Raw genomic sequence first — 24,321 nt, forward strand, 5'->3', positions numbered from 1 at the left:
AAGTCTGGTACCTCTTGTAAGTGTGTAGGAGAAAAAAAAAAACTTTGAGAATATCACCGTGAGCAGCCAGTCAATTAAAAGTAGAATAGAAGGATTCATGAAACCGTATTATTTTGAGCTGACCATAGTGGTTTTCTACTTCCTTCAGTCCCCTTTAATTCTACTGAGGAGGAAACTGAAGCCTTGTAACCAAGTGATTGCCAAGTAGCAGTGAAGGCCTAGGGAAGACTGTTTCTTATGGTCACATGATTTTGTTGATGTGGATATATTCTCCAAAAAAATGTGAATAGGAATTTATCTATACCTCATCCTATGTAGCTCTTTATCTGTGGCCTCTCATAATTCTTCTATAAAAAGAACTCCCTCAATGAGGTATAATCTTTTTTTCTGGGTCTTTTAGCATTGTGCAGGTGCCACCCTTGTTTTTGTACATGACCAGCTTACCTTCTTTTCTGCTCATGTGTTTCATAAATAACATCTGAGGTAATAAAATGAGCCATGATTGTGTTATCTTAATTTATGCTTGGTGAAAGCCAGCTTAACTTTGTCTTTCCTCAGTGGTACTCAGCATCCTGAGATGAGGAAGGAAGAAATCTTGATTGCAGAAGTTACCTCTCAGGGTATTTAAGATTAGCATTTCTAAAAGTGGTAGAAATGTAGAATGTGAGGGATTCTAAGGTATTAGCTAATGAGTAGTGTTTATATTCAATGAAACTATCATCTTATTTCTACCCTAGTATTCTACCTGGGTGAAGCTAGAACAGTTGGAGTTTCAGTTTTTTTGTTGTTTTGTTTTGTTTTGTTTTTATTTGTTTCTTTGAATCCCTGAAGAACGAAATCTCATCTAATGTCTCATTCTGCTCTCCAGTTTAATCATAATAAGTACCTTGAGGCCTGGTTTTCCTGAGCAGCTAAGCAATTGCTTGGCTCTCATGAACATCTTTATAGTTGGATACAGTGGTAAAACATTCTTGAGTCAGAAGTTAGGAAACCTGGGGTCTACTCCCAGGATTTTTCAGATTGTGCAATGCTGCAACTACTTTGTGACTTCAGTGTTACCTCTCAGCTTAATACTCTGATTTTTCTTTTATTTTTTATCCCTGTACTTTATTTTTCACTTTCCCTAAGCTTCTGCTCTTCCCCTTTATCCTCAACCACATAACAATTAAAAGTGTTTTCTTTTCATCCGTTTCCTATTATGATTTAGCAGTGCCCACTTTCCTTTACTGTCCTTTTCTTTTTTTCTTTCCTCTCCTCCTATTCCCCATACAATAAGTAGCAGTGCAGCAAGAGGATGTGTAGGAGTACATATATAATTAGAAATGGATCATCAGAGCCTTTATCTTTTACGATAGAAGTTGAACAGGGTTTTCAAATATTAGCTAAATAGGGTGCCATGTTGTAAATGATTTTATTTTATTTTTACCATTCCAGAAATCTAATAAGTCTGTTTTATGGAAATGTTATTTCTCTCTGACCCCATATTCGTTAAAACAAAAACACCCCAAATCCCTAATCTATGTTCTTCATGTAAGACAATGTGTGTCTGTACATTGTGTATTATAAGACATCACACTGAAGGTATTTCATTCATTTCATTTTCTACTGGAAATCAAGTTTAAAAATTTGTCCTAGGTTGTTTTATTTGGCCTAAGGTTTAAATGAAATAGACTTGTATTTTGGAGGGGAGGGCTTGTTTTTTAGAAAAATACTCTGTGATCAAAACTTATATATATATATATATCATTTTTGTTTTTATAGGATTTTCTCTCTTCTCTCAGCGATATTACATTTGGGTAATATCTGTTATAAAAAGAAGACATATCGAGATGACTCCATAGATATCTGTAATCCTGAAGTACTGCCTATTGTCTCAGAATTACTAGAAGTGAGTGCTGGAAATGTTTTTACAATGGTTATGTGCTGGGTGGAAAGCTGCCATTTTTCTTTTTAGAAATGTTCGTTTCCATAAGTATTTAGTGTTTCAGAATTGCTTTAAAAGAACAGATAAACATACATTGCCCCAACTGATATTATACATTAAAGGAAAATGTTAGAATGAAAACTAAGTCACTGGAGTCCCAAGTGCTTTTTCTATCTATAAGTCTTTAATTCTCAGGAAAATAAAAAATACTCGGAAGGCTAACTCTGGCCAAGTTATATATTCAGAAAGGGTGCCCAGCTGTTTGTTCTGTCTCCTCTCTGGCTTTCTTCTGTCCTACACAAGGTTTTTTTTCCACTTTACAGGGTAAATGTAGAGTCAGTAGGTCTTATGAATTGCTGCTTTTCCCCCAGAAGCTCTTTAGTGGCAGCTACTCTGCTTAGCCAGAGCAGCCAGGTGGAGCATGAGGTTTGGAGTCAGGTAGACCTGAGTTCAAATCAGTCCTCAGACACTTACTGAACTGTGTGACCCTGGGCAAGTCATTTAACCTCTATTTGCCTCAGTTCCTCATCTGAAAAATGGGGACATACTGTAGAAGAAAATGGCAAACTACTTCAGTATCTTTGCCAAGAAAACCTCAAATGGGGTCATGAAGTATCAGAAGGGACTAAACAACAGTAGAAATGGGTTTAAATTATAAAGCTGTTGAGCATGTGAAAAGACAGTGGGGGCCTCAGTGCAGTGGTGTGTCTCTTAGAATTCCTAACCACATATTCACAGGAGACTCATTTGGGACAGTTCCCCTTTAATATGAAAATTCTATTTCTTTGGGGTAGCAGAAATGAGGCTTGAGATTACTACTTTTAAGATTATGTAGTTTTAACTATACATTTTAAACTTTTTTATTCTGAATTTTTTTACTCATCAACATAAAATTGTATGTTTTAAAATTTGTTCCATAGAATTAACTCCTTTCCCTACCCCAGTTTTGCTTTGTTGAACTAGTCAGTAAATTTTAGCAAGCTATACCTGTACTTCTAATTGGATAATAAACTTTGTGCTTTAGTTGCTGCTAAAGAACAGATATGCACTTAGGAAATTATCCTTGGCCTACTTTTGACTCTTACTAATCACTTTAAGAACAAAGGGGCTATGGTTTTTCTTTTGCCCAATTTAATTTCATAGAATGTTGAAAGATGAAATTTGGAGATATATTCACTTAAATCAAGAATTAAGTGAATGTGTTGGGATAGCTATCGCTATTAAACTTTTTTCACAGCTGGGAGTTGAAATTTGAACTGAAACAAGCATTTATTAACTTCCTTCTCTGTGCAAAATAAAGTGACATGTACTTTGAATTACTCCCCACCCCCCAAAAAAAGTTCCTTCAAGGTGCTAATGGTATAATAAAGATATCAAATAAGTGTATAAATATGTATAGTTCAGTGTAATAAGGTCAAGGGGATCAGAGGAAGCTAGAGGAAGAGATGGCATCAGAGCCTGTGTAGCCTTACAAGAAGATTCAGTAGGCAGTCATCTGGAAGAATTGTGTTGTAGGTATTGGGAATGCCTTCTGCTAGGCAGAAGTAGGAGAGGATATGACAATGTTGTGAACATTGTGACAGCTAGGGTCATTTGGCTAGAATGGAGAAGAGGCCAGGAAGAGAGGTTAGAGTTAGATTTTTTGAAGTTTTTGAAGCAAATAAGGTATGGTACAAGACTATTAAGTACGACAGAAATACTACTAGATTTGGAATAAGAATATGTGAATTTGTTTTTTTATTTATTGTTTATTTAATTTATTATTTATTTATTTTACTTGTTTATATTTATTATTATTTATATTATTTATTTTTGTTTGTTTTTAATTAAATTTTATTTTCAGAAACTCATTCTATCCTTCCCATTTCTCTCCTTCCACCCCCCCCGCCCAACACACACCTTGCTCCTGCTAATTGAGAAAGTAAGAAAAACAAAACCCCTATTACAAATCTTAAAGTTGCAAAGTCAAGCAAAACAAATTTCTGCATTGGCCACGTCCAGAAGAGGAGTTTCAGTCTGTACTCTTGAGTCCCTCACTTCTCAGTTGGGGGTAGGTAAAATGTTTCATCCGGCATCCTCTGGAATTATGCTTGGTCATTTTGTTGACCAGAGTTTAAGAAGACTTTCAGGGTTTGAACGTAGTTCCAAATCTCTTTCCAATGTACCTGTTCTCTTATAGCCTCTCCATGTCATTTTCCCTTTTTTTGCCTGTCTGTGAGGTGAGGTTGAACAGGAGTCATTTATTATATGAGTTTCTCTGACAGGTGAATTTGACTCCTGGCTCTGCTACTTTTTATTTGAGGAACTGGGCAAGTCACTTCACTCTCTGGGCCTCTCTTTCTTCATCCTTAAAATTAGATCACCTAACTAGATTTTCTAAAGTCTTTTCTAAGTCGTTATCATCCTAAGTTCAGGGGTGATCATGATTGCAGAAATCAAGAGTAGTTGGGTCTTGAAGTAGATTTTGACAGGTACGATTTAAATTGATAGAGGAGAAGAAGGAATGAAGTGTAGACAAGAGAACAGTGTGGAGTATGAACAATGCCTCTGCTTGGAGAATATGAGTTTTACTTGCTACCCACTACTGCTTCCATGGCTCTTTTCTCTTTATCTCTTGATTCCTGACTAGCTGCATAGGAGCAAACCATCTCCAACTTTCTGGTCCTGTTCTCTCATTTTCACCCCTCTTAACCATATTCCACCCCACTCCAGAACCTTGCCTGGCCTTACCTTCCTGCCCTTTGAGTTCCCATCCATAGTAAACCAACCTTTCTCCCACAGTCTTTCCACTGAGACCTGGTTCATTGTATACCATGCTATCCTCTACAGTATTTATTGTGCCTTCTCTTGTACTCCCTGACACACTGATCCCAAAGGGGGCATTGGAATACTTCTTGCTCCTCACTGCCACTTCAGACTTGCCCTTTGCTTCCATCATTCATCAATCTTTTTTTTTTCTTTGAAGTTCATACAATCAAAGTGTTCCACTCAATCCAAATTATGGTGGCTATAGTATACCAATCTCTCTCCCTCTTCTTCCTTTCTTAAGGAATTCAGCACCTGGTTTACCACATTTGTTTCTTCCCCAGAATCTTTCATTAAATTAATATTCATATGTATTAATATAATATTTATATATATTCTCACTCAAACTCCTTGGCCTAACCTTCTAATTCCTTAGCCTTCTTAAATCCCCATGGATTACTCCATCATTCCACTGGTGATCACACACCAAATATCACCATTAACCAAAGTATGTTTCCACATTCCTAATTAGGTCCTACCACAACATCCTATCATTCTACCCTCTTCCTCATTCCTTCAGAACTTATTCGTTTTCCTCATCGAGACCACCAATTCCCCTACTGCCCTTCCATACTTTCTCAGGCCATTACCCCTGCTCTAATGTCATTTTCTTCCCTTTATGATCTCAACCCCCAAATTATTCATTTTTAACTCTCCACTGTCCGCTGCCCTTGAATGCCTTGCCCCCATACCAAAGCTCATCTGTCGCCAAGTTTCACCTGCAAATTACTATACAGTTTACCTCCTCTAAAGCCCCACGACCAGACTAGGTACATTAAAAATTCACGTTATCCAGTCTTAATGAGACCTTCCCTACAGCAAGGCAGTCCTTACATTCCTCCCTAATTGAGTCCCTATTTCACTCCCCACAGAAGCTATTTCAAACCTTATCTTCTCTCCTGTAGTCCTCCATACTTCTTCACCCTCTGTCTCAGCTGAGGACAATTATATTTAATTTTTACTCAGAAAATTGAGGTCGTTAGACTTGAGCTTCCCCTTTTCCCATTTTCTTCATCTCAAAATTCCTTTTTATGATTTTCCATTCTCTCCTCCTTTACCCTGGCAAAGAAGTGGTCCTTTTGCTTGTCAAGGCCAGTGTCCCGCTATCTATGCTTGAATGTATATCTTCCTATCTTGTCCAGCAGATTGAATCTTTGGTTGTCTTTCTTTTTCTCTAAATTTTAACCTTTCGCTATCTGAAAAACAAAACCAAAACAGCAACAACTTTTCATTGGACTCTTCTGTCCCTTTTCTCAGTTAGATTCCTTGAAAAAGCTATTTATATTATCTGCTTTCATTTTCTCTCATCTTAACAGCACTCCAACCTTTTGTAACCTCATCACTTAAATGAAACTGCTTTCTCTTACCAGTTATCTTTTTATTGCCATATCTGAAGGTCTTTTCTTACTCCTCATTGTTCTTAGCCTGTCTCTGTTGCATTTGATACTGTTGACTGATCTCTCGCTCTCTCTTTCTCTCCCTTCCTCTCCCTCCGTCTCTCCTTCCCTCTCCAGATTTTTTGTGACTCTATTCTCTCCTTCTTGTTTGGCCACGTCTTCTCAGTTCCCTTTGCTAGCTCGTCATCCATACCGTGCCTTCTAACTGGAGGTGTTTCCCCACAGCTCTGTTTTAGATGATCTTCTTTTCTTCTGTACCCTTCCTTAGTAATCTTACCAGCTTTCATGAAAGTATCCTCATAAGTATCATCAAGTTATAATCTCTTCTGAATGTAATGGAAAGTTTCACTGTCCAGTTTTGTTATGGTTTATTCTTCTTAGTATCTGTAATTCATGAAAGGTTAGCTTATTTAAGAGCGTGGTTCTACTGAAACTACATAATACAAGTTTAGTTTTTCTTTAAGCTTAGTGGGTATTCGCTGACTGACTTGACATCAACTGGTCATCTCCTTGGGGCATGTCATTTATCACAGGGAGCCTTGGGCAGTATACATGGCTCAGTGAAATAAGATACTTTGGTTGAGATAGAGCTTAGTATTCAACCTACTAATGGTGGTTCCAAAGTGTCATTCTAAAACATCATAGAAAATTCCACCTTTGAAGTTTAATTCACATATAATAAGTGTCCTTTCAAGTTTCAGTTTCCTGACTTGTAAAATAAGGGTTTGGAGTAAATGATCTCTAAGGTCCCTTCTATCTTTGACATCATGTGGTTTTACACAGTCTTTGCAAAGCACCATATTTTGTGTTAGGTAGTTTATACAATTTAGTGAAGACATTTTGTATCTTTATGGAACTTAATAAAGCTTTGTCTCTGACGTAGATGGTGGTGATAATTTGTAGAGTGATGTGATTGTTGCCGTGTAGAATGTAAGTTCAGAGTATATCCCTAATTTGTCCTTAGTGTAATTTATTGTAGATCTATTGTCTGTCACATTTTCTAAGCTCTTTAAGTCATTTACATTTCAACTGACAAACATTTATGTATTTTCTAAATTTAAATATATTCATAAGATTTTATTAAAAGAGATAAATTACATGCTTGAATAGAAAAGATAATACATTTCAGTTTGAATTTTTAACACTTTGTTATGAATTTTACGTAATTGCAGTTAATTTTTGATTGCATTGAGGGAGAGGCAAGAGTACTTTTGTGAAGTACATAATGCAGAACTTACTTGTATTTGGCTTTGGAGAGTTATTTGTGTACCTTTACTTAAATGTGGGTGTGCCTCCTATCATGGGAATTTGCCTCCATTAAAAACAGGAAACCCTAATATGGAGGCTTTTTTAGGAGAGGCTACAAACTGTCCTGTTTGCAGGCTCCCGGCTCCCTAGTGCATGTTCTGTGTTTAAGTGCCAGTGTCACCTGACAGTTCAGCCAAAATGAGCAAAACTACGTATTTTATATATATTTTTGGAAGCCTCTGTAGACTAAGGGATAAAGTTGGGGAATTCAAAGACTATGTATGTTTGGTTTTTAACATTTTATTCCATGCTTAGCTTTCCTTTTTTCATAAAATGCAAAGAATTTTTTTCTCACAAACACTGTTTCCTGTTTGTGGGCTGTGACTATGGGGCTGATAGATGTTTTCCATGTTTTCACACCTGCTAGTGTTTGTCCTGTCTCAGGTTCACCTTTCCCCGTGGTAGTTAGACATTTTTTTTTCATCTCTTGTCTGGGTCACATTGTGTACTTTGAATCATAAGAAGTAGAGATGGTAATAAATCTTTGGTTTTTTAAGGGAAAAGAGAGCTACTAATATTTAAGGATTTAAACCTATTCTCACTATGTCTCTTTCTAAGTCCTGTGAACAGCCTCGAGGAGCAAGGAATCACTAAGCTGTCTAAGGATCGATGAGCTGGCTCAGGTTATAAAAACAGCTGGTTAAAGCTGTTGTGCTGAACAATGTTGGGGTCAGGCCCACAACTGGCATCTGAATTTCTATCCTGTATATAAGAGACAGGTGACCAGAAGCCTCTTACCTTTTCACCTTCTTCCAAAAATCACATTGTCAGTCCTAAGAAATGTAGCACAATAAAATTTTAAAAATAGACATTTGAAGCAACTTTTGGGTTTAATGTACTTAGTAGATGCTGGGGTAGAAACAAACTTTAGATAAAACCTAGTATCTGCCCTCAAGTAGCTTATAGCCTAATAGGGTTAAACAATAGTAACAAAATGATAAAAACTAATAATATATGTCAAGTATATTATAGGGTTAAAAAAAATTAGTTAAGTTCTAAAAGGAAGAGTTGTTGAAAAAATTACCAGCAATTTTTTTTCAACTAATAGATTTTTTTTCCCTTCAGGACAAAGTTAATTTTATAATTTGTATGTTTTATTTTATAAAATAAAAACATTTATAAAATTGCATATAAACAAGGGCAAAGCAAAAAGAAAAACAAGACAAAAAATTTTTATGAGTGTAACTTGTAAACATCTATTATTTGCGTATCATAAAAGAGAATACAAAAAGGATGTGTGTATTAATTTTAACCTGAGCTGATTGTTTTTGAACTTTTTTTCTGGGTTTTGCTCCTGTTATTCACATGGTTGTAGTAATTTCTAGCCTTTGATTGAACTTTCTTTATATAACTTCATGTAAATCTTTAAATAATTTATTTAATTCTTGATGTTTGTAGTTTCTTATGAGCCAATGGTATCCCATTACATTGATGTACATTCCATTACATTTATGTTCAGTCTTTTATGAATTCTTGAATAGAATTTTCTTTTAATTTTTTACTATTATAAATGGTGCTGAATTGTTGTGTATTTTTTCAGTATTTTAAATTGACCATAAATTTATTTATACTACAGTTTACACTGAAGATTGTATTTGTTTTTTATGTATAGATCTGATTTCAGGGAGCTGAGTTATCTAATGGGGCTATTTTCTTTTTATAATTCAAGTTGGAACTTAGGTATGAGGCTCAGTAAATAGGATGCCAGATTTTTGGTAGTTTTTCTTTAAAAAAACTGCTGAAATGCAATGAGTAGCCTGTAGGATACTGATGTCTTTGTTACCTGATGTGCTGAATTTAAATAAAACTCTGAAATAAGGGAAATGAGAGGCTTCCAATGAGATTATATAATACCACTGAATTCCCACATGAGAGAAAATTTTTGTTTTGGGCCTGACTTCTCTGGGTGAATAAACCATTTCCCCATTGTTATCAAGATAAAGTTATAAAGTTAGAAAAAATTTTAACGTGTTTTTAATTTTCCTTTTTTAGAATTGATCTCATTTTACCAACTCACATCTCCCCCCCCAATGTGTTATATTTGAAAATACATATATAGTTTTGCTAGGTATCACTTTGCAAAGTCCATCAATAGGGGCACCAGAGTGACTTAAGGAGCTTCCATTCTAGTGGGGAGATGCACCATATATACAGTTAAGAAAATGCAAATTATATATAAAGTAGTGAAAAATAACTTTGAGCTTAGTAACTGGGGAATCAGGAAATGACCTTATAGGAATTAATAATTGAATTGTTTTTTCTAATTTCTTTTAAATGGAGGTATAGCATATATGAGGTGAAGTTGAAGAAGGTTATGAAGAAGGTCACCAGACATGGTGACCCATTTGTGCAAATAGACAAGGGTGGGGAATGGAATGACATGTATAGGGAGTAGTTAGCAGTTTAATTTGACTAGAACAGAATGATGAAGGGAAATAATTAGACAAGAAAGTGAGGTGGAGGATAGACTGTGAAGAGATTTAGATGGTAAGCTAAGGATTTTGTAATATGCTATAATGAATAGAGAGCCAATTAAAATTTTGACATGGAGGAATGACATAGATCTGTGTTTAAAGAACATCCATCTGGATGCTCAATGGAGAATGGGTTGGAGAAGGTAAAGAATGGAGTAAAAAAGTCCATTTAGCAGGCTATTACAATTGCCCATGAGAGAAAGGGATGCTAGAAATGTTGTAGAGAGATTGGATCAAATAACTTTACAGCTAATTGTAAAAGGAGAATGAGGGAAGGAAGAGTCAGATGTGATTATGAGACTGTGAATCTGCATGGCTGGAATTTTTGTGTGTGTGTGTGTGGTGCCATAATAGCAGTGGGGTAAGGTTAGAGGGAAGGTGGTTTGAAGGAGAAATATAATAGGTTTTTTTAAAACATGATGAATTTGGGATATCCAGCAGGCATTTGGAGATTAGAGAGTGGGGCTCAGGAGAAAAGTGGCAGGGATTTTTTTTTTTATTGTCACAGTTAAATAGGCCAGAAACACAATTCCCTGTATCCTAAGCTACCATGTGTCCTTTCTCTGTGGCTTCTTGATATTTCAGGTAGTTGTTTCTCTCCTAGGAATTAAAAGGGTTAGGGAACTAAAAAGTTGCACCCTCTCATGGTCAGGTTAGACCCACTCGTTAAGCAGCCATCACACCTAAGTACTTAAGCATTAATTAGCTTACTAGGTTAACTAACCACAGGCCTGACTTTAGATAAAATTGCTTGCCCATCCAAACCCCTTTGATGAAAATTTCAAATGATTTTATAGATTTTCTGCCATGGTTTACTCCTGTGCTGCCTTTGAATCAACATTGCCCTCCCTTCTTCCCTGAGCAACATCCCATGCTCTAGACCTGGGGTTCTTCACCTTGGGTTTGAAAAAGATGGTTAGCTCTATTTCAGTGTTACTGGCTCTCTTTATAATCCTGGGTTGTTTTTTGTTTGTTTGTTTGGTTGGTTTTTTTGGTATTTTAAAACATTCTCAAGGGATCCATAGACCTTATCAGATTGTCAAAGAGATCATGATTCAAAAAGAGGTTAAGAAATAGGCAAGAAATAGATTGGGAAATACGCATACAACGGAAAAAAGTTCTGGCCATAGAAAGTTTTGAAGGTGACAAGGAAGACCAAAACACACACTCAGAAGAAAACAAAAGAAGATAACAAAACTCCTACATCCAAAGCCTCTAAGAAAAATATGAATTGGTCTCAGGCCATGGAAAAGCTCAAAAAGGATTTTGAAAATCAAGTAAGAGAGGTAGAAGAAAATTGGAAGAGAACTGAGGAAAAATTGGAAAGAGAAATGAGAGTGATGCAAGGAAATCCTAAAAAAAGAGTCAATAGCTTGGTAAAGGAGACACAAAAAATTAATGAAGAAAATAACACCTTAAAAAACGGATTAGGCTAAATGATAAAAGAAGTACAAAAAAAGCAGTGAGGAGAAGAATGCTTTGAAAAGCAGAATTGGCCAAATGGAAAAGGAGATATTACTGAAGAAAATAATTCCTTCAAAATTAGAATTGAGCAAAGGGAAGCTAATGAGAAATCAAGAAACAATAAAACAAAACCAAAAGAATGAAAAAATAGAAGACAATGTGAAGTACCTCATTGAAAAAATAACTAGGGGCAGCTAGGTGGTTCAGTGGATGTAGCACCAGCCCTGGAGTCAGGAGGACCTGAATTCAAATCCTGCCTCAGACCAGACACTTGACATTTACTAGCTGTGTGACTCTGGGCAAGTCACTTAACCCCAATTGCCTCGGGAGTGGAGGAGGGGAAGAAAAGAAAAAGAACTGACCTGGAAAATAGATATAGGAGAGATAATTTAAAAATTGTTGGACTACCTGAAAGCCATGATCAAAAAAAGAGCCTAAACATCATCTTTCTTATCAAGGAACACTGTCCTGATATTCTAGAACCAGAGGGTAAAATAGAAGTGGAAAGAATCCATCACCTCCTGAAAGAGATTCCAAAATGAAAACTCCCAGGAATATTATAGTCAAATTCCAGAGCTCTTAGGTCAAGGAGAAAATATTGCAAGTACTGAGAAAGAAACAATTTAAGTATCATGGAGCCACAGTCAGTCTTGTGGATAACATAAAATTTAGCAGCTTCTACATTAAAGGATCAGAGGGCTTGGGATATGATATTCAGGAAGGCAAAGGAACAAGTATTACAACTAAGAATCACCTATCCAGCAAAACTGAGTATGATTGTTTAGGGCAAAAATGGATATTTAGTGAGATAGAGTACTTTCAAGCATTCTTGACGAAAAGACCAGAGCTGAATAGAAAATTTAACTTTCTTTTTGACTTTTTTAGGCAATTGGGGTTAAGTGACTTGCCCAGGGTCACACAGCTAGTAACTGTCAAGTGTTTGGTCTGAGTCTGGATTTGAACTCAGGTCCTCCTGACTTCAGGGCCAGTGCTTTATCTACTGTGCCACCTAGCTGCCCCAGAAAATTTGACTTTCAAATATAAGACTCAAGAGAGGCATAGAAAGGTAAACAAGAAAGAGAAATCACAAGGAACTTAATAAGATTAAACTATTTACATTCCTACATGGGAAGATGATATTTGTAACTCATAAGAACTTTCTCATAATATTAGGGCAGTTAAAAGGAGTATTTATAGACAGAGGGCACAGGTGTGAGTTGAACATGAAGGGATGATATCTAAAAAAATAAAATTAATGGGTGAAAGAGGAATGCACTGGGAGAAAGGGAAAAGTAGAATAGGACAAATTATCTCACATAAAAGAAGCAAGAAAAAGCTTTTATAGTGGGAAGGAAGATGGGGGAGGTGAGAGGGAGTGAGGGACCTTACTCTCATCAGAATTGGCTCAAAGAGGGAATAACATACACATTCAATTGAATGTAGAAATCTGTCTTACCCTACAGGAAAGTAAGGAGGGGAAGGTGGGGGGAGAAGAGGTGAGGTGATAGAAGGGAGGGCGCATTTGGGGAGGTATAGTCAGAAGCAAAATACTTTTGAGGAGGGGTAGGGTGAAAGGGGAGAAATAGTAGAATAAACTGATGGGGAAATAGGATGGAGGGAAATACAGTTAGCAGTCATAACTGTGAAAAAATTTTTGAAGCAAGTTTCTCTGATAAGGCCTCATTTCTGAACTATATAGAAAACAGTCACATTTATAAAAACAAGAGCCATTCCCCAATTGATAAATGATCAGAAGATATTAATAGTTTTGAGATGAAGTAATGAAAGCCATATGAAAAAATGCTCTAAATCACTATTTATTGGAGAAATGCAAATTAAAGCAATCTGAGGGTACTACATCATGCCTCTTAGATTGGCTAATAGGACAGAAAAGGAAAATGATAAATGTTGGAGGACATTAATGTACTGTTGGTGGAGTTGTGACCTGATTCAGCCATTTTGTGGAGCAATTTGGAACTATGCCCGAAGGCCTATAAAACTGTACCGTTGACCTAGCAATACCGCTAGTCTGTATCCCAAAAGAGATAAAAAGGGAAAGGACCTACATGAACAAAAGTATTTATAGTAACTCTTTTCTGGTGGCAAAGAATTGGAAATTGAGGGGATGCTCATCAGTTAGGGAATGGCTGAACAAATTGTGGTATGTGATTGCAATGGAGTATTATTGTGCTGTAAGAAATGATGATCAGCATGCTCTCAGAAAACTTGGAAAGGCTAACAGAATCTGATGCAAAGTTGCATGTACTGTGTACAAAGTAATAGCAATATTATAAGATGCTCAGCTGTGAATGACTTAGCTATTCTCAGCAATATAGTGATCCAAGACAACTCTGAAGGTGTCATGATGAAAAACGTTATCCATCCCCAAAGAACTGATGGTGTCTGAATACACATTGAAGCATACTTTTTTTACTTTATTTTTCTTGAGTTTTTTTCTTTTATAGCATGACTAATATGGAAATATATTTTGCATGACTGCATATGTATAACCTATATTGAATTGTTTGCCTTCTCAATGAGGGAGTAGGGAGGGAAGAAGGGAGAGAATTTGAAACTTAAAGTTTTAAAAACAACAATTAAAAATTGTTTTTACAAGTAATTGGAGGAAAATAAAATAATGAACAAAAGAATCCTTGCTCTAGACTTTTCTGGACCTTTCCTTTTTTCCATTAGACTTTAATGTACTCCTCTTCTAGTCCCCTCACAAGTATTTGTTGTTGCTAGGGAACTTATAAACTTGTCTGTACAGCAGTGGATAGGCAGCTACTCCATTAAATACACTGTTAGAAGAAAGATATATGATCTCACTTCTCTCTCCAGTTTCCATGTACACTATAAAAAAAGGCCCTCTGAAAACAAATGCCGATTACTTTGTCATTCTCTTGTAACAACTATTTACATTTGTATCATGCTTTAAGGTTTATAAAATTCTTGCTTTACAACAAACCTGTGAGGTAGATTGTACTCTGATAATTATTCTAATTTTAAAAATTATGAAACTGAGGCTGAGTTAGTGAGTTTCTCATTTTCATACAACTATCAGATCCACAAATGAAGCCTGATCATCCTGACTTTTCAGTTCAGTGCCCTTCCTACTCCAAATTATCTCTTCTTGAAATATTAGCTCGTATATCTTAAATTTAAACAATATGAGTATAAGGCCAATACAGGTTCTTGTGAGATCTCTCATTTGAGTTAAAAATAAACACATAGACTCACATAATGTGACACTTCGAAAAGTTATATTCTAAGAACAGTCCAAAATAATTACTTCAGTCTTTTAAGGTTGCTAGCCCTTGCCTTAACCAGAGGAACTCATTTAATCTTGGGCTTTGTAAGCACTGTGAAAAGATAATTATGGAAACATTTTGTGTAGGCATGTTTTTTGAAATTTTTTGTGTGAACTTACCTGCGTTGTCTAACAATCATGAATGTTTTCTTAATTGCCAAATCCAGTTAACTTTTATTATTTCTCTCCCTTATTGATCTATTTACAATATTTGACAATGCTTAAATATTCTCTTTCCCTGTATTCTCTCTCCTCTCAGGATTTGTGATACTGTTCTCTCTTAGCTTTTCTCCTCTCTGTCTTTGCTGTATTTTGCTGTATTATTATTCACAAAGGCTGTGCCTTGTCTTTCTTCTCTCTTGCTGACCTCATCTAGCCATGTGTTTATTTTTTTAAATTTCCTTTCTATTATTATGAACTTGGCAAATATCAAGAAGCAAAGATTTCCTTCAACAAAGTAGAACAGAAAAAGAGAACTGTATATGAACCCATGAGTGTTCACTTTTTACAATTCGGTTTTTACTGTTTTCTGTTTCAAGTTTAATATAGTAGTTCTAACACTATCTTGTTAGTCTATACCAACTTCTGAACTTGTCAGATGGCTTTTTTATTCTCTTTTGCTGATGACTTCCATATTATATTTCTACTCCCAGGCTTTCTTGAGCTGAAATTCCACATTGCCAACTGCCTACCAGATATTTTTAATTTGTATGTACTGTAGACATCTCAAACTCAACATGTTCAAAAGAGAAATTGTTAAAACCACCCATTTCTTAACTTCTGTGTTTTTGTTAAGGACACTATTGCCCTTCCATTGACCCTGGTTTATAACCTCAGTGCCTTGCTTAACTTCTTATTGATCTTCACCCTTAAATAGACATTTAGCTTCCAAATCTTGAAGTTTCTACCCTTACTCTCTCTCTTTCCATATCTGTCTCCTTTTTCTCTCCTCTTCTCTCTTTTCGCTTCCCACTTAACCCCAGTCCCACAGCCATCACTGTAGTTCAAGTCCTCATCATCTTTTGCTTGAACTATTTTGATAACATCGTAATTGGTCACCTTCCCTTAAGTCTCCCCTTTGCTAATTCATCCTTTGCGTAGCAACCAAAATGATTTTTGTGGAACTGACCATGTCACTCCCTTTTCTTATTAAGCTCCAATGGCTCCCTCTTTACCTGTACGATCAAATGCAGATTCCTCTGTTTGACAGTTAAAACCCTTTGAACTTTGTGCCTTAACCTACTTTTATGTCCTTATCGCACATCATTCCCTTTTGGATACTCTGTGGTACAGCCAAATTAGCCTTGTTGTTGTGTCTTATGTAAGTCCCTTGTGACTGGAATTCATTCTCTTCTCACCACCATTCCTCTTAGAATCCCAATTTCCTTCAAGACTTAACTAACTTAAGGTGAATGCAAATTGCTTATGAAGTGCTTTAAGATAGGAGGATTTCACCAAAACAGTGAATGAGGCTAGAGGAGCAGTGTGAAAATGTAATAACTGGGCTCTGGGGGGAAAAGGTATGTATTACTTTTAAAGTTTAATACGCGTTTTCAACGTTTCCCCATCACTTTCTTAAGTGTAGACAATCAACAGAAAAATAAATGAAGCAGTGATTTATAGTTTTTGTGGATTCCTGAGGCATTAATGCAAAGTGAAAATTTTTAAATGAGCTTGAGCTGGTTTGAGCTGTCTTCAGCACACCCTTGGGCTAGACTAGAATAAGAGATTTTTTTTTCTTTCTGTTAAGTGAGAAGAATATAGAGATTCATTTCTGTGGCCCTCTTAAAATTTCAAAGGAGCGGCATTTTTCCCAATGAGGAAACATCTTTTAAAAGGTGTAGTGGAATTTTAAGGGAATCATTTTATTCTGTTTAAGGGTTTGTCTGTGAATTTGGTTGTTAATATATGACAAAGTTCCTTGAACTAGCATTCCTGCCAGAATCCATAGAAAATGAGTGGAATTAGCTGCAGTTTTCTGAAATGGAGTTTTTCTCATTTATTATTTCTTATAAGGGACAGCCCCATTTCTATGTATGTGGACATAATCACCATGAATACTGCCAAAAGAAATGATTATCTGATAAATTTTCATGACCATTATTTCATAAACAATTGCACAACCTTTTGTTTTGTTTTGGGTTTTGGAACTACAATTTAATTAAATTCAGTAAGTCATTAACAATTTTTTAACAATTTTTTTAAATTTATTTTTTATTTTTATTTTTTTTATTTTTAGGCATTTGGGGTTAAGTGACTTGCCCAGGGTCACGCAGCTAGTACGTGTCAAGTGTTTGGTCTGAGGCTGGATTTGAACTCAGGTCCTCTTGATTTCAGGGCTGGTGCTCTATCCACTGCGCCACCTAACTGCCCCCAGTCATTAACAATTGAAAATAATGTTGCTTCTTTTTTTTATGGGAATAATCTCAGAATTTATTAATACCAAAAAAGTGATCAAGAGAACATCAATAACCACCAGCCTACTGTGCATCCTCCATAAGGGTATAAGTAAAAATGAGGAGTCTTTCACAAGTGGTATGCAGTAGTGGACCACATTTTGCCATTTCACAATTAACTGGAAGATGTAGAATATATAAGATCCTATTGTGCTTATTGTTTGTTAATTATTAAAAAGCATTTTATTCAGTAGAAAAAAAAAATCACCACCTCATAGGGCCTTTTCAAATAACGTTTCTCCTAAACATACATCAGGCTCATCCAAGATCCTTTGGAAAATGTAAAATAAAAGTCCTATTTAGTGATTCTTTGGCAATAAACTTCAGGTCAGGCATAAAAAAAGGAGGTGTATATGTGCAGATGTGTGTTTTCGCCAAAGGTATTTTCCCTGTGATGGAGAAGGTTCAACATAAATCTCAGGCTAAAGAGGAATTCTCTGTGGAGATATTCCAGTCACTTTGGTTTGCGGGTGATGTGGTGCTAATTGCATAAAGCTCCAGAGTATCGCAGAGCCTCCTGGAAAAAAAGCTATAGTGATCCAAAGGAGCTTTGCTGAGCAGATGAAGAATGCTTATTGCCCAAATTTCAACATGGATATTCTGTAGTTTGTCTAACAGCATGTATATGTAGGATATTCAGTAAAGGTAGATACTGAATTGAGGATAGAGTTGAACAGGTAGAAGAGGGTGGTGGAGGGCAGTGCTCACAATGTGTCCATTAAATTATATACGTGTAAAGCACTAAGCACAGTACCTGCCACATAGGAGGTGCTACATAAATGCAGATTATCTTCCCTTCTCCTTTTCCCCGTTCTCTAAGTACTAAAGTGGCTATATTGGTAGCATGCTTAACCTTTGATATATCTTCTTAATTTTTTTCAGCTATGAGGCTTGTGTGTTACAAACATTGTGTACATGTTTGGGTAATGGCTTTAATATAATCGAATACTCAGAAAATTGGGGTTCTATCTCAATGTAAATGAATCTCATTCACTCTTAGTAGTTGCTAAGTATGGTATGGTGCTTACAGAGTAGGCTGAGATAAAAAGGAATTATTGGACCATTGAATAACATTGCTTCTTTTGACAGCGTTCAGAGATCACTCTAGAAACTTGACTCAGTAAGTAATTTTGTAAATTTTCTTACTGTTTCATGTGTTTGTCTTCTCTCCAATCAATATATGCCCTCTCCCTCAGGGCATATATCACATCTTCTTTGTTGCGTTTTTTTTTTTTTTAGGGAATTAGGGTTAAGTGACTTGCGGAGGGTCACACAGCTAGTAAGTGTCTAGTGTTTGGTCTGAGGCCGAATTTGAACTCAGGTCTTCCTGACTTCAGGGCTGGTGCTCTGTCCACTGCGCCACCTAGCTGCGCCTTTTTGTTACATTTTTCTGAGCACATAGACTTCAAATATTTGTCAGTAATTGATTTCTTGAGTAGTTAAACTTAAATTATGGTACTAAATATTTAATGACTCTGTAATAATGTGCCTACTCAGACCTATTTAAATGTTGTTCTTCACATAAATTTCTTGTATATTTAGATTTTATAATAATTATTCCATGTTAATGTTTTAGCTTCAGTGTATCACAAAACTGCATTTGTGTATTTTTCTCTTTAAAATTTTTTTGTTTTATTTTTATATCCTTTTTTCCTAATATATCATTCCTTCCTCTCCCATATTTTGTCTTTCTTGACAAGAATGCTTACAATTTATTCTTCTTCTAGATGAGAGCATAGAAGGGAGAATGCAAAACGAGGGGGGAGGGTCTAGGATTTAAGTGCAGAAAGAAATCCTTATTTCCTATTGAGGAAGTAGTAGAGAGCCTTCTTGCAGTTGATGTAAGGGAGCTCTTCTGTGCTTGTTGTTTCATCAGGACCATAGGTTGACTTAAATTCTGTTTCGTGGCCTCTGTCACAACAGTCTTACGTCCCTCTCCATTCCCCTTCCCTCCACTGAAAAAAAAAATACTCAATGCATTTGCTTTTAAAATTAAATACAGGGTACTTAACACTTGACTATTGTGACGGATATTCCAGTTCTGGTCTATAGGTTATTAAAATGGTGAGGTAGGGTAGAGACTAAGAAGATGTTGGGGAAAAGAGTCATATATATATCACCCTAGGTTATATATCCTCTCTTGACATTCCCACCTCTTTCTTGCTGATTTCCTACCCTCAGTAAGCTATACTGTTGTTTGGTCTAGTTGTGTTTCAGACCCCTTCACAAAACCAAATTCACAGCAGCTCAGAGTTAGATTTAGTTCAGTCAGTCTCTTACATACTGTATCCAGTATCCTTGAGAAGTGTTCATCCTTTTGCCACTTCAAGACTCCAGTAATAAAAATGCCCTATGTCTATTCTTTCATGACTCTAATCATTATGAATTTGTCTGTATTGTAATGAACATGAAATCTGCTTTTGTCCCTATTTCACACTGCTTATAGTTTTGGCATCTGCATGTAGCCGAAGAAGCTTAATTTCTGTTCTGTATGACAACCTTCTTCTTTTGATTCTTTGCCTCTTTTCCTCTTAAAACATCCTCTTCCCATGTTAATCTAAGCACTGACCTTTGGAATCATCTTTCATTTTTCCTCACTGTCTTGTTCTAAATCCAGTTTGTTGCCAAAATCTGTAGGTTCTACTTCTCTATTTATTTCCTTTCCTTTTCCACAACTCAGTATCACAGATCAAGACAATTAAACCATCATAGTAAATCCAGAAAGGGGTAAGGAGATTATTAAGTCTTAGACAGGAAATAAAGATTTTAGGCTTCTAGATAATGTTTTCATAACTGCTACCGACTGAAAGTAAGGGTTCAAAAAAGAAAAGGAGTTTTGGGAAGTGAACGGATCAATTAAGATGTTGCTTAAGAATATTTTTCTTATTTTTATCTCTTTTTTTTCTGTCAAAGAGAATGATCTTTGGCCTGGAACAGAATAAAAATGGCTAATAGGGAGTTGATGATCAAGATAAGGGAAAAGAGTAAAGGAACACCTAGCTGCCCTTGATTTGTTTTGTTATGTTGCTTAAATAAACAATATCTTCAGAGAGTTCTCTCCCTCCAGAACGACTTTTCATTTAACTCCTTTGTATATATTGTGTTTATCTACCTGATATTTATTCTGTATATATATTTTATATATGCTTCTTATTTCCCCTATTAGAATGTAAGCTCATTGGGGGTGAGAATAGAGTAGAGGCTACTTAATGATGCAGTGGATAGAGCTCTGGATTTGGAATCAAGAAGACCTGAGTTTGAATCCTGCCTGTATGACCCTGGGCATGTCACTTAATTAACATCTCTCAGCTTCAGTGTCCACATTTGTAAAATGGGGATAATTATAGAGGATTAAATGAGATAAAACACGTAAAGCATTTTTAAACATTAAATTGCAGTATAAATGTTAGATGCTTACTACTGCTATTATTAATTTCATTCTCTGTATATAGTATGTTGTCTCACATGATAGGTGCTTATTAAATTATTTTTTGTGTGATTGATAGTGAAAGAACTGGCAGATATGATTTCTAAGCTATTAGTTATTTTGGAAGGATCGTAGAAAATAAGAGTCACACTGCAAAACTGAATAAGGATCAGTATCCTAATTTTCAAGAAGGGTAGATGGAGGAGCGTGTTGATTACAGGCCAGTGAGTTTGACTTTTGATTCCCGACCATTCTGAAATGCATTATTAAAGACATGGCTAATGAATATCTTTTTTCTTTTTTTTTGGTGAGGCAATTGGGGTTAAGTGACTTGCCCATGGTCACACAGCTAGTGGATGTTATGTGTCTGAGGCCGAAATTGAACTTGGGTCCTCCTGACTCCAGGGCCAGTGCTCTATCCACTGCGCCACCTAGCTGCCCCAATGAATGTCTTAAAAAGCAAGTTCTGATCACTAAGAATCAGTGTGACCACATCATGACAGGTAATGCCAAAATAACCTAATTTCTTTTTTGTGATAGGGTGGGTAGACTGGTAGAACAAAGGAATATTAGAACTGTAGTTTATCTGAACCTTAGTAAAGCTCTTGATAGAGCCTCTCACATTATTCTTATGGATGGCATGGAGGTGTATGTACTATGCAATATTATATTTAGGTGGACCTAGAAAATGGGTTAAATTGTCAGATCCATGTAGTAATTATTAATGATATATTTCATCTTGGAAGAAGGTATCTAGTGGAATATCTCCAAGTTAGAGAAAAACTGAAACTGAAATGCTTGCCAGATTTGCAGATGACATAGAGCTGAGGGATAGGTAAGACACTAGTTGAAAGAATCTGTATTCAGAAGCATCTTAACAGCTAGCTAGAATACTGGGCCAAGTATAAAACAAATGTAAAACCTTGCATTTGGGTTAAAAAAATAAAATAACAAGTGCATGATGGGAAATGTGTGTATATGCAACAATTTGTTTGAAAAAAGTCTTAATAGTTTCATTGAGTTCAGAACTCTTGAGTCATCGGTGTCACATGGTAGCCAAGAAATTGTTGCAATCTTAGACTACATTAAGAGAGTGATAATATGTAGGCCTAGGAAGGTAATGGCCCTGCTATATTCTGGTGTGATCATTCCATATATGTCAAAATAGGTTTAGTTTTGAACAAGTGTTTTAGAACCGTGATGAGCTAAAAAATAATAAACAATAAAAGGCTATTGAAGGACCTTGAATTCATCTATATAAAGATCAAATGAATGAACCGGTAACACATAAGCTATAGGAAAGATGACTAAGGGGGACATGATAATTTTCTTCAAGTAAAGAGATTGTTTTGCTTGGTCTCAGAAGACAGAATTAGGAGCAAAAGGCAGAAATTGCAAAGAGGTAAGTTTATGTTTGAAATGAGGAAAGCTTATAAATAACTATCTTCTAAAATGAGGAATGGGCAGCCTTGAAAAGTAATAGCTTTCCCCTAATTTCATGCCTTTAAAAAATTTGATGTCTCCTTTTTCTGGCATGTTATTCAGGGGACTGTTGTTCAGAAATGTTGACAACATGGCTTTTGAGATCCCTTCTAATTCTAATATTGTTTCTGTGAGTGGATTTTATATCAGAGCTTAAGATAAAAAGATGAGTACTTGACCATGGATAGAATGGATCTAGCAGAGGATGGAAAGACTGTGTTTACTTAGAGACTTGTGGGTCCAAGGGCGAGGTCTTCTGCACAGAGTGGAGAGGAGAAGAGAAAATGTACTGCTGTTAAATAAGCCATCCCAGATCCATGGCGTGATTTAGGAAGTAGCAGCTTCCAGGAGGGGATTTTAGGAAGAAGGGCAGCTATATGCCCCAGCCTCTGAAACCTACACATAAATATATAATGTATAAGTAGCAAAAGTAGAGTAGAAATAACACAAGGAAGACTTATATGACTTTATTTAGATATATTGACACTTAGCTGTGTGTATATGCCTACATACATATATACCTGGCACATAGTAGATGCTTAATAAATTTGTGTGTGTGTGCATGTGCATATGCACATGTGCACATTTGTGTGTGTGTCTGTGTTAGCTGATACATAGGGAAAGACACCTGTATATAATTATCTCAATGATAGAGGAAATGTCTGACAAGGAATTGCCCTTTAACGATTCAGGGTCACACCTCCTCTACGGTCTTAGAGAGTTAACTGTGGTGCAGAGTTTATGAGACTTGACCAGTGTGTGTTGGATGAAGGACTTGAACTTGTCTTCCTGACCCTATACCCTAACTTTTATACCATGCCGTCTCTCGTATTATTATATACATACACACAGATCTGTTATTTTTTGAAAATGTTTTTCTATTCTTAAGAAAAAATGGACTTTTAGTGATTTTCGTCAATAATTTTGTGACTGCCAAGCATTTAAAATAAATATTCTGGGTTTTGTGTATATTAGGTGAAAGAAGAGATGCTGTTTGAAGCATTGGTTACCAGGAAGACTGTGACTGTGGGTGAGAAGCTTATTTTACCATATAAACAGGCAGAGGTATGTATTGGTTCTCTTTTCAAGCAACATCTGAACATTTAAAAATTTTATTTCTGTAGTCTATAATATCATTGATGTGGTTAACGTGGTTAATGTAGTTAATGATTATGAGGATAATCTCAACATTTTAAAACTTCATTTCTGTAGTTTATATCAGCAGTATAGTTGGTTCCTCCTTCAGTGATGCATATCCTAACACCTTTCCTGTAAGTCTGTTGTCAGTGTCTTCTGATGAGTCTTTCATAGTTGGTTCACTCAAAGTACCAGAAATCCTTCTTGATCTTTTAATATTGTGTGTGTACTAATTCAACACACAGGCTGGCTGTTGCACAGTTTGTACCATGGGCTGTCTCTCATTTGTCTTGAACTCTCGCCCCATGACCAGACGATCTTTTTTCCTGGTCACAGTTTTCTTGGCATCCTGTCCATCATTCATCCTCTCCACTTCTTGGTTTTTAACTTGGTTCAGCCTGCTCATGTCTACTCTTTGTTGCCCTTAAAGTAACTTGTAACTTTAATTTTTTGGAGACTGTTATATTATATTTATATTACATTATATTTACATTATATTTTATCATTTATAGATAGTTGACATTGCAGAGAGAATATTCTTCAAAAGATGGGCATTTGTTTCAAGTTGAAGTTTAGGGTTGTTGAGAACATTTTGCACTTGGCTTCTGTTCTACCCTGGGTCCAACTCATTATCCTTTTACAATGTTGTTCTCAGACATATGTCTTTATAAACCAGCTCTGTGGTCTGTATATCCAATTGCATATCATTGTTGGGACAGCAGGCAGTTTTCATTGTAGTTGTTTTTCTTATTTAGTTAAGCTAGACATTTTTAAGAGATTATAGGAGAAGCTCACAGTGAATAGAGCTCTGGCCTTGGAGCCTGGAGAAGCTGAGTTCAAATCTGGCCTGACACTTGACACTTACTAGCTGTGTGACTCTGGGCAAGTTACTTAACCCTGATTGCCTCCTAAAAAAAGTGGGGGGGGGTGGAAGAAGAGAGATTATGAGTCTGATTTTGTAGGTTTGTGTAGGTTTGAAGTCTTGATGTAGTCCAGGCATCTTTTGGACCCATCACTGGGCATCTCCAGAATAGTAACAAATACCTTTGTCTACCATGTATTTTCCTCTTTTAAAAAATTATTTTTTTCCATTTGATATTAATAATAATAGACTAACTGAACAAAATCATCCCTGTC

The 24,321-nt window shown here is 36.0% G+C and overlaps 1 protein-coding gene across 1 annotated transcript in view; it reads left to right on the forward strand.

Moving 5' to 3' along the window:
- The window catches only part of MYO9A (myosin IXA), a 320,315-nt gene that overhangs the window by 101,405 nt on the left and 194,589 nt on the right, over positions 1–24,321 (forward strand). The window contains 2 exon segments of the mRNA XM_020996823.2: positions 1,762–1,888; positions 23,023–23,112. Coding sequence (XP_020852482.1) covers positions 1,762–1,888; positions 23,023–23,112 — 217 coding nt within the window.

This window comes from Phascolarctos cinereus, unplaced genomic scaffold (assembly GCF_003287225.1).
Source record: "Phascolarctos cinereus isolate Bilbo 61053 unplaced genomic scaffold, phaCin_HiC Scaffold_3;HRSCAF=262, whole genome shotgun sequence".
In the NCBI taxonomy this organism is placed as follows: domain Eukaryota; kingdom Metazoa; phylum Chordata; class Mammalia; order Diprotodontia; family Phascolarctidae; genus Phascolarctos; species Phascolarctos cinereus.